The sequence below is a fragment of the Austrofundulus limnaeus genome, unplaced genomic scaffold (assembly GCF_001266775.1).
Source record: "Austrofundulus limnaeus strain Quisiro unplaced genomic scaffold, Austrofundulus_limnaeus-1.0 Scaffold96, whole genome shotgun sequence".
Taxonomy (NCBI): Eukaryota; Metazoa; Chordata; class Actinopteri; order Cyprinodontiformes; family Rivulidae; genus Austrofundulus; species Austrofundulus limnaeus.
Window position 1 is genome coordinate 1,132,141 of NW_013952498.1, and position 11,218 is coordinate 1,143,358.

The 11,218-nt window shown below is 42.4% G+C and overlaps 2 protein-coding genes across 2 annotated transcripts in view; both read right to left on the reverse strand.

The window, feature by feature from the left end:
* Positions 1-23: 23 nt before the first annotated feature.
* Positions 24-2,436, reverse strand: LOC106520645 (GTPase IMAP family member 4). The gene is made up of 2 exons (XM_014012850.1): positions 2,330-2,436; positions 24-1,836 (listed from the first exon to the last, which is right to left on the reverse strand). Exons 1-2 carry the CDS (start codon positions 2,361-2,363, stop codon positions 815-817), a joined length of 1,056 nt encoding a protein of 351 aa, XP_013868304.1. The 5' UTR covers positions 2,364-2,436; the 3' UTR covers positions 24-814.
* A 1,376-nt stretch (positions 2,437-3,812) lies between these two features.
* LOC106520701 (ankyrin repeat and fibronectin type-III domain-containing protein 1) overlaps positions 3,813-11,218 on the reverse strand; it is a 43,698-nt gene continuing 36,292 nt past the window's right edge. The window contains exons 14-20 of the mRNA XM_014012920.1: positions 10,663-10,777; positions 8,261-8,427; positions 7,960-8,137; positions 7,657-7,819; positions 7,367-7,533; positions 5,998-6,205; positions 3,813-5,925 (exon numbers count right to left, since the gene is read on the reverse strand). Of these exons, the coding sequence (XP_013868374.1) occupies positions 5,231-5,925; positions 5,998-6,205; positions 7,367-7,533; positions 7,657-7,819; positions 7,960-8,137; positions 8,261-8,427; positions 10,663-10,777 (1,693 nt within the window). The 3' untranslated portion in view covers positions 3,813-5,230. The remainder of the gene's footprint in view (positions 5,926-5,997; positions 6,206-7,366; positions 7,534-7,656; positions 7,820-7,959; positions 8,138-8,260; positions 8,428-10,662; positions 10,778-11,218) is intronic.

An 11,218-nucleotide genomic window follows, 5' to 3' on the forward strand; every position in this document is an offset into this window, starting at 1 on the left:
GTGTGTGTGTGTGTGTGTGTGTGTGTGTGTGTGTGAGTTGGGTTGGGGGGGCTATAATGGGATGGATGTGGCCAGTGGGCTGCCAGTTGCCCATCCCTGATCCAAGTAGAACATGACAAAGAACAGTGTCCTTTGGACAGATGAGACCAAAGTACAGATGTGTACCCATAATCCAGAGGAACATGTTTAACAAAAACAAAGCGGCAATCAGCACTGACAGRCAACTGTCAGTTATTTAGGCTTGTTTTTCAGCCTCGAGGCCTCGGCCATGAACTCCTCTATTTACCTAAGTACTCTAGAGTCAAATGTGAGTTTTTCTGACTGAAGCTTGGACCAAACTCATGCTAACAGGTACAGTGATCCTAAACTCAGCAAAAAGGCTTAAAAATAAAAATATTAAGGTGTTGCAATGATCCAGTCCAAGTCCAGACCTCATCCTGACTGAAGCAGAAAAAAACATCTGCAAACCTGAATGAACTGAAGCAAGTGTCTAAAAGAATGGGACAGAATTCCTCCATAATGATAATAATGAGAGAAAGTCAGAAAACACAGATGTGGTGGAATYATCCAACTCATTTCAGAAAGACACGGAGGCAGGAACCCCAATGTTGCATRAGGGTGGTCTTTCTTTTCACCATAAAAAAAGAAACGTCACGAAGATTTGGACACATTTTATGACTTTTTAAATAAAACATCATAAGTTTTGTTGTGCAGCTTGCATGCATTGTTGTTTCACACTTTTACAGTGCTCTTGATCTGCAGCTCTTTTAGCATCTGGTTAGAATAAAAACTTTTTTCTCCTCCCCTCTCCYCCTCAGTGCAGCAGAGATTTTTTGTGTTTGGAGAACACTTTGCTCCCCTCTCTCACTGCTCCTTCCACCACTTTTGCGGCAGACTTGATGCAGAGAGGCGACGCCGCCAGAGCCGCCGCCTTCTCGACCACCTTCACCTTCTTCASGGGTTTTCCTTTGTCCGTGCTGATTATCCCCGCCCCCTCTGCCGCCCCCCTCCCTATCGCCGTCACCAGCTCGCACCAGAACAGCCTCTCTTCTCTCCTCCGGGCCTCCTCTTCCTCCCTCCTCCTCCTCTCTGACTCTACCCCGTGCCCGTCCTTATCTTTGGTTTCCTTAGGATGAGACTCCACTCGGTGACTCCTAATGTCCAGAATCCTCTCYTGTGCCTCCGTCAGGACATTCTCAGCCTCGTTGTACATCTCGTTGCTATAGCAACGGCCTCCGTTGATGGCCACCAGCCGGTCAGCCTTGTTCAGAAGTTGGGTGACTTGTTGGGAGCAGTTTGCCATCTCATCCTGGCTGCTGTTGTCGAAGATGTGGTACCCTCCCTGGCAGCTGCTGACGAACTCCGACAGCTCGGGACTCTCTTGCAGGAAGTCCTCGACCCCCTTGCCTCGCAGCTGGTCCCCCCAGGTGAACAGCACCATGGTGAACCTGGACACTTCAGGCCCAAACCTCACCCTGATCCACTCCAGGGTCTCCCTCTCCTCCTGGGTGAGCCTACCGAGCGGCAGGGTCACCAAGAAGACATGGGGGCCCGGAGAATACAGGGTCACACACTGACCCACCTCCGCCAGGACCTCCTGAGGGGACAGGTGTGTGTGGAAGAACCCCGGGGTGTCTATCACAGACACGCTGCGCCCGCCGGCTGACCCAGTCTGCCTCCTGCACCTTGTGGTGATGGAGCTGGGGGACAGCTCCACCCAGAAGGCTGGCCTTCCCAGGAGGGTGTTCCCCGAGGAGCTTCTTCCTGTCCCGGTSCGGCCCAACAGAACTAACCTCAGAGGTTCAGCCTCTGCTGAGGGGGAGGATGTCTCACAGCCTGCACAAAACATGCACTGTTTTTTTAATTCACATCACATCATGAGAAATAACAGTTGATTGAAACAAAGATTTGCATAAACAAATAAAGAAACATTGGAACAATATTCTTTTTGTGTGTTTTTCTTTTTATTAATATGCAAAAAGATAGTTTTTCCTTTCATTATGTAACTTTGATTTATAAAATGATAACTTGTAGTTAAAAGAAAATGTAAATCAAAAATATAAAGAACGTTATTATTTTGTTTATTAAAGAAAATAAAATGTATCTTTTTGAGGGAGGTCTTTTGAGACCAGGGTCAAAGACAGGTGGAAATGTTTATCCCCCCTCTGTGACCCCTACATAATCAACAAACTGGCTTATATGTATTATTACACAAAGGAAAAACTATATCAAATATATTTCTGATGAATATTTGGTTTTTAAATTTTAAATGGATAAAATGGTTTCTCTGTCAGAATAAAGTTGAAAATAAAAACAACACTGACAGTACCTTCATCCAGTGACGCAGCATTTTCTGAAGACATCTCAGGAAACTGCTTTAAATGCTTTCTAGTGTGGCGATTATTCAGTGACAGAAACTGAAAGGGGAAAAAAAAGTCCCCCACACACTCCTGATATTCTCGCTGTAATTTTATGTTCTGCTGATTACCGTTCCACGTTCCCACAGTGAGCATGCGCAGTCCGGGCGGAGGCGCAGAGCGGCGCTTTAATGACGCACATGATTAACCCCTAAAACAAACTAAACTAGGGAAAGTTTTAACCCTGCAAATAGAAATTATCGTCAACTGCATCTATAGTCTTAGTATGTTTWTTGAAGCAGCTGCATGTGCTGTAAATTACACAACTGAGAAGGATTTTGTCAGGATGCAGTTGTAGTTTGCATTTCTCACCACTGGGGGGCAGTAAAGTCAAACCCTTCCATATACGAATAAGATCACCCCTTTGCGTTTTCYACAAGAAAAACTAAGGACCTTTGCTAAGGACAACCTTTTCTGCTGAAGGATGAAAGAGGTGCAAAGATGCTATAAGTTCTAATAATCTGATGAATGGATGTAAATATTATTTAAAGTTGAGGAGCTTTTGAAAGACCACAGCAAACCAGACAGAAGCGTAAAGGGACAGTTCAAAACTCTTGCTGCGGGGTTCTGTGGAATGTTTATGAGCAGTTAATATCTTACCTGTTGCACGAACTCTCGAACAACCTCAGCTCGCAGAAATGGAATAAAATTCTGTCTATACGATGAGCTAACAACGCAAAGAAGATTTCTGTCATCTTAAAACTATCCCAATCTCCAAAAATTCACAGCAATGAAACATATTTTCTAAATCTGAACTGACATTTGATGTGACACAACTTTAAAAATATGTTCGGATTTGAAACCAAGTAATAGATTGTAAAATACATTWAAAAAATCCCACATTAATGAATTTCTTAAGCATCACTTAAAATCAGCTAAATCTTTGTTTTCCATGTTTCCAAAGCAGCAGAAGAGCTAAAAATGAGAATAACACTTAGCTACTCTTATTTAGGGCTGCTGACACCTCCTTCAGCCAGAAAGCACTTTTAAAAATCTATAAAAGGATTCTGTCTCTCATCACTTCTGTTTGAGCTGAGCACCTGCGGATCAGGAGCCGACCCACCTCACTGTTGTCCTCGGAGCCGTTTGTTGAAATAAACGATGCTGGTTTCCTTGGCGAGCGCTGACTATTCACCATGGAAACACTGTCCCAACATTTGAAGGCTACACATGAACAACCACACCAGTAATTTGTAAATCGTCATCAATGCGTCTACGAATGATCAGAACATGGATCCATAATTTAAGCTGCAGGTTGTGGTCATTTGAGTTGAAAATCCAAGAGCTGAAAGGAAGTGGATGATACGAATTTCCCTAAGGAATGATGAAGTTAGGATGCATGTCAATGATGCTTCGACTTGTCAGAAAATMAAGATGTATCTGCTGGATTTATGCTATATTATAAATCATTTTATTCTTAAATGACCAGAATGATTGCCTGAATGCCTTTTTAAAAGTTGTCACTACAGTATTCACAATTTATTTCCATTTAGCATTCCTTTAATGTTACAACATCAGATGTCTTTTTGTTTCCTGCAGCTCACCTTGAYGATTTTCACTGATCCTAACATGCCAGAGAAGAGAGACGCAGGATTAAAAGCTGTGGCAAGGAATTTATTCTGATAACCTGCTGAGCTCCTCATTTTATCTCTAGACATTTCTAATACAGGATTTTCACTTACTAGCTTTATCAGATTCAACTGAAATAGAACCAAAATAATTGGACTCATATTTTTCAAAAGCAGCTCGTACCTGCCAGCAAAATTACAGAATGATATATTTCAATGTATCACATAAATAAGATCATTTTTAACAAACTGCAAAGTAAATATTTTAGTTTGACTGACTTGTCTGGTGATATTTACAAAGCTTTACAAAGCTTTCAATTGTTGGCTTTGTTGTCCACGGAGCACCTCCAGAACATCATTATATATTGTCTTCAGCACCTGAGCTCCTCACCTGTTTTTTTTTTTTTTTTTTTGCTACAGTAATCAAGTCCCCTTTTGCTTGTTGTAGGTCAGGTCAGTGTATTTTTGTTTGAGTTGTTACTTTGAGGTACTGTTATGTTAAGTCATGAATTTGTCTTGAGTCTAGTTATCTTTATTTGACCTCTTTTAAGGGCCCTGTAAAAGTTGTTTAAAGTATTCTTTTGGGGAATAAAACCCATTTTTGTCACAAATCACAAATGTGTCCTCATCTTAACTGGCTTGGTTTCTCACACTCCCACTTCAGCACGTTTTCAATACAGGGGAGGGGTGCACTGTGGGGTGGGAGCTCATTTGCAGACTGAGCTCCAGGGAGGAGCTTTGTATAAGTGGGCGGTGCTTTGTACCAGTAAGCGTTTAGCCAGCTCCACATGGTTACCACAGGAGATTCAAGGATTTCTCAAACATGCACGAATGAGTCAAAGCAAAACTCTGGGTATGTGTTTGATGAGGGAATGGCATTATAACATGGTATAAAACTTAAAAAAGTCGATTTTGCTCAAAAATCCCCCCTCCCTTAATTTGAGTTTTACAGCTCAGACAAGCAGCAGTGTGGGTGTAGTGAGCAATTAGAAGTCACAACTACTACTTCAGCTTATTATTACCACTAATATTTTACAGCCAACAGAGTTTAGTGAACTGCATGTTCTATAAAAATAAAACGACAGCTCCTGAAATGTGCAAAAGGAGAAATGTTGATTTGCTCCAGTGGGTAAATTAGGCACAACAATCAGATAATAGAGGCGAGTGGGTTCACAGGAGTTATTTTGAACTGAGAGGAAAGAATTCAAGTCAAAAATGTTAAGAATTCTTATKTTTTGTTTGGTATCAGGATGAGCTGCTGGAGGGTTTGTCCCACTCCACCAGGCTTCTCACAGGCAGACAAGTTCCTCGACTCTCAGCCTCCCGTTTCTTCTCATCCTCTCGAGGAAAGTCCCAGCTCAGAGCAGTCATCTCGTCATCTACAGAATGGGCAGAGTCACAAACGGATGCAGCTTCTTCTTCCCTCTGCTCCGTATCCTCACAGTGCGTCTCGAGAGGCAGAGGCAGCGCTTCATCCCCGCTTAWCAAYCTCGAGCTCCTGAAGTYGAACGAGGCGTTTCTCTCCCCGATACCCAGTCCGAAGTTCTCCAGCACGTCCATTACAGAGCGTGAGGTTGGGCCGGTGGCATTCTCCTCTTCAATAAGACTCAACGTGGGCAAGATGTCCACCAGCTCGGCGATCTCCATCGGCTGGATGACCTCTGAGATGCTGGTCTCCCTGCYGTRGGATTCCTGTGTTCCCAACACTARATACCCAGCTTCAAACTGGGCCACGGCAGCGGGTTCTAGTCCTGATTCAAGCAGAGAGCTRGCACAGTCCAAATTAACGAGGTCTGCAGGTGGCTGAGCGCTGATGTCAACTGGGTACCCTCCTTTAACTACACCTTCCATTAAGACCAGGTCCTCCTCAGGGACGACTGTGACTCTTTCTGGAGTGGACAGCTCAGCAGTGGGGGTTGAAGTCACACCGGCTGAACTCTCTGAAAGAGAAATACGAGGTCATGAGGACGAACGTCACTAAAACTACAGACAGACCCGAGCTGCTGCACTACCTGTCTCACAWCTCTGCGTTTGCATCCGATTGGCCCATTTCAGCCTGGTGGTCAGTCTTTTTTCTTCTTCTTCTTCACCATCAGGACACGGCGGGGGGTCTCCTCCCATCACCAGGCCTAGAGGCACGGCCCCCACCCACTGTTTGGACCGGACGCACTGCAGGCAGTCCATAATCCAGCGGGCACCCCTCCACACCATATCCAGACACTGATAAACAAGAAAAACAACAAGTGAATTTATTCTCCTTATTAAAACAATCACAGTACATCAGCAAATACTTTTGTGCTGTATGTACAGGTATGCGCCCTACTTCTCTTTAAAACCTGACACGAAAAACAAAAGGGACGATAATGTTTTTGACCCAAAACTTGTCAGTAACTCTGTTAGTTTTAMAGATAATGAGCTATAATTCTGTGTGGTAGCAGCTGGGACTGCTCTGTTTGTAAAACTCTGCCTTTAATTATTGCTGATGATGCTGCCCATCTGTTAGCAAAATATCTCCTGAACCACTGGATGGATTTTATTGAAATTTGCTGAAAGTAAAAATTGGCTGTACAACTACCCCTGGTGGAGTCATCTCAATTCAAGATGGCTGCCACATCTAATCAACCTTAGCAAACACAAAAACGGCTTCAACTTCGAAAATTATCAAAGATTCAGTGATTTAAGTCTTGTTTTTAGGGTCTTAAATGGACGAGCTCCTCCACCTTTAAATGACTTTATTCACAAATATACATTTAGGATGAAATCTAGGTCTCAAACTAGAGGGGACTGTGTTGTCGCAAAACGGAGAACAGAGTTTGGTCAAAAAGGTCACGTCAATCAGAGGAACACTCTTATGAACTACCTGCAAATATCAGAGATGGTGAGTTATTCCATTTTTAAAAAGAAACAAAGTTTGGCTGAAAGAAGATCAGTCATGTTGTAACATAATTTAACTGTAGACCTTGTAGACTGAGGAGTTTGTGTGTTTGTTGGGCAGTGTTGAATTTTGTATTTTATGTGCACTTGTTTTATGATGTTACCTTTTTATCTGCTCAGAACTACGGATGAAAATTAGCTGTTGTGCTAATTCCAGCACATTTATATTCACAGAATATTGATTAACGTGCATTKTCCTTTTTAAATAAATAAATGAATTGAAATGAGCTGAAGTTGGATGTGGTAGTAGCTGATCCTCAGCACATGTTGAGTTCTAACAGAACTACTGACGTCACGCTATATTGCACGAGATCACAGCGTGTAGAAGGTTTTCCAAAATGGTCTCAACTTCTTTTAAATATGATCTTAATATAAAACTTATAATAAAACACAGCCAGTTGGTCTGCTTTCTTTCTTTTCATTGTTTTGGTGTTATTAAGAGCTTACACGAAAAAGCTCAGTGATGTTGCTGAGGCGCTCTTGAGCTTCCTGCAGCTCCTTGGTGTCCAGAGCCTCACGCTGAGCCTGCTGCGCCAGATGAGAGTCCAGCTCCAGCCTTACCCAGGCCTGGCAGTACTGGCACAGGAAGTCCCGCTCGTAGGTCCAGAAGTGGACTTCAGCAGAGCGAAGAGAGAGAGAGAGAAGAAGAGTTACAGTTTTCAGCACGAAGCTTACAGCAGTTGTTCCAGTTTGAAAAAGCTCTTTTTGCTGAGATGTGGTCACATCTCTCCACTCACCCAGTTCAAATGTCTGCAGAGGCATGGTGAGGCCGGGCTCCTTGGTGCCCACCAGAGGCCAGTAACTGGAGCTGAAGTCCTCACTGGGTGGCAGAAGCAGCAGCATGGAAATGTTTTCACCAAACTGCAGCAGCTCCTGCGTGTACACACCATACTGATATGCCTGCCAGGATCACAGAGAGGCAGAAACATCTCATTTTAAACYGAGTTCAAGTCCAGATCATGACCTAAACTTTATAATTTATAACATTTATAATGTGCGACTCAGAAAGAAAATCTGCTCTGGTTTGTCGCCACGTTTACCCTGTAGAGGGGGATGTTGAGCTTCGTCAGGAGGTGTGTGATCGCCGCTCTCAGAGACCTGATGAATTCTGCCAGGCCGCTGCTCTCCACGGAGCTGTCGTCCTCGCCACTCAGCTGGTTCTGAACGCTGCCGTTGTGGGCTGTGTAAACATGACTCTGCAGCCAAGCCCACTCCTCCCTGTCGCCCCGGCGTCGACGCAGTCCCACAAAACAAACGCCAGAGTGAGCTTGAAGTCTTGCTTTTGCTCAGTTTATATAAAGCTGCCAYGTGTGATAAAATCACTAAATCGAACGGGGTTACCTGGTCACGTGGGCGTTGTGTCGGACCCTCGTGTGGCAGAGCAGGTTGGGTAGCCTCTGAGGCACCAGGACCCGGATCTGGTCGACTGAGCTGCACAGTTTCAGGATGCCCACATACAGACCCGGCTGAGACCACTGAATGCTGTGCCTGTGGAAGGACATTTTGTCCTGAAAGCAACAGAAAATATGGAGGGTAATTTAATTTTTAAATAAACTTCTTTATATTACTGCTTTTAACAACAATACATTTTGTTCATGCTGAGTCAGCATTCTGTGTTCTTTTAGACACTCATATCAACAGGTTCAGTTCAATCAGAAGCTGTGTGCTAAAAGTTTTGTTTTTTGTAACTTTACACTTTATTGTATTTCAATTGAAATACAATGTAAATACATTGTATTTCCCTTCAGAAAAACATTCAGATTAGAAAAAAAAAWATTCAAAAACATTTATCTTTTTGTATACTTGTTTTTTATGCTAATTGGTTTTTAATTTCCATTTTGCTTCTTAGTTTTTGGCTAGGCTTTTGCTACTTTTATCTTCTAGTGAGGCTTCTTATAATAGTTAGCCTTTAGCTTGCTACATTTAGCTGTTCTTTTGATATGTTTTGCTTCTGCAAGTGCTCCTTTCAGCAAGCGTTGCTTCATTTAGCTGGCCTTTTGTTACTTTTAGTTTCTAGCTAAACTTTTTGTACTTTTAGGTTTTATTTTGTACTTTTGTACATTTACCTTTTGCTACATTTAGCTATACTTTTGATACTTTTACAAGTGTTTTTGCCCTTTTAGCTAGTGTTGCTTCRTTTAGGTAGCTTTTAACACAATTTACTTCTAAGCCTGTAGTTAGCCCTTTGCTACATTTAGTTGTCTTTTTGATAACTTTTGCTTTGGCAGATGTTTTGCTCACTTTAGCAATATTTGCTTCATTTAACTAGCCTTTTGCTACATTTAGCTTCTAGCTTTAAGTTAACCCTCTGCTACATTTAGCTGTCCTTTTGATATGAAGTGATTTTCAACTTTTAGCAAACATTATTTTGTTTACATCCTGTTGCATCTCAGCAATCCAGGTAAAAAAAATCAAAAAAGAAAAAAATAGCCTGGGCTTTTCTGAAAGCAGACAAGAAACCCAAACAGGATTCCAGCCAACAACCAGGTGAAAATGAAGACCCTAAACCCAGACCCAAACCAGTCATCGTTCCATATGTGGCAGGAGTTTCACAGAAACTGAGACGTTTATTCTCTAAACATGATGACCCAGTGGCTTTCAAACCCCAAAACACTTTACGACAAAGATTAGTTCACCCCAAAGATCCAGTTCCCTGGCAAAAACAGTTATATAGTATATGTTGCTGTGTCAGGATGACTTTGATCAGTTATACATCGGAGAAACAAAACAGCCACTGTTCAAAGGAATGAGCCAGCACAGACGAGCTACTTCGTCAGGTCAGGACTCTGCCGTTTACACTCATCTACAGGTCAGGACTCTGCCGTTTACACTCATCTACAGACCAGTGGTCACTCTTTCAGGGATGAAGATGTTCTCATTCTTGATAGAGAGGAACGTTGGTTTGAGAGAGAAGTAAAGGAAGCCATCTTTGTGAAGAAAAACCGTTCACCATTAAACAGAGGTGGAGGCCTTCGTGTCCAGTTATCCTCCTCCTACAATGCTGTTATTGCAAGTATGACTCGGCTGCATGTCAGCAAAAGGTGTGAATCAGAGCGCCAATGATACCCAACAYAGATAGGGAAAGAGAGAGAAAAACAAGGGGACGTTGAAYCCTGCTTGCACTCACTACAAACRCATAAAAAACACCAAATAACCACAGCCGAAGCATCCAGAACCAATAACTCAGGTGATGGGGCACATGACCCTCTATGAACAATAGAGCTAATCAAGCCTATTATTAGGTGATGGCCCTCTTTTGCATGTGACTAACCTGTTTGTCCATGTGGAGGCAGTGCTTATAAGGCTGAGTTCACCTGAAACTCATCAGACTGAAGACGTTTCTTGGAGGAGAGACGAAACGTTTCACTAAAGAAGAACCCATCCAGAGGACCTACTTATTTTTTTCTTTTTTGATTGTTTTGTTTATGTTTTGCTCTTTTTAGCTTTTATCAAGCGTTTGTCTCTTTTTACCAAGTATTTTTCTTATTTTAGCTAGTCTTTTGCTTCATTTGTTTAGCTTTAATGGCCCAGTTTCAGCTTCTTCAGTGAATTTCAAAGCCATTTAGGTCTCACACTACATTTTCATAGAAAATCAAAATTTTCTCTTTTTATTTGGGTACACAAAAATAACTCAAAATAATGTTTAAGATTCAGTACATTTTGTTTGTTGTGTGCAGCTGCAGCCTGGCACGTCTCCATTGTAACTCTCAATTTATCCCTCTTTCAGCCAAACCCAAACTGACCTTCAGCTGCTCGTACAGTGTGTCCATGGCAGTGGGCTCAGGCAGCAGAGGAGTTCTGCTGCGGTTCTTTTCCAGGCAGTCCAGAGGCATCCAGTGGAATGGGGGCTCAGGAGGGCTGGAGGAGACAAATCAAGCAGAAAATGAATGTAAATGAATAAAAACATCACTCACTGAAACTCTAACATTCAACAACCTTCTTCAATAAAGCCAAACTCTAACATGGGAATTACTGTAGCCATGAAAGTAGTTTCTTTCAAGGAATGCTTTTTGTCCACTAAAATGTTTWTTTATTGCATGCAAAAGTTTTAAGCATAGATTTCTATGGATCTGTATGTGCTGAGGACAACTCTCAGCTACTACCAAAACAAATTTTAGTCAAATTCTTACAGTGGTTTTTGAGTCTTTTCAATCAGGTTAACTCCTAAAAGTTTTATTAAAATTCTGTCAAGTGGGTTACAAGGTATTTTGTTAACAAACAGACACAAACAGACACAAACAGACAGACAGACAGACAGACAGACAGACAGACAGACAGACAGACAGACAGACAGACAGA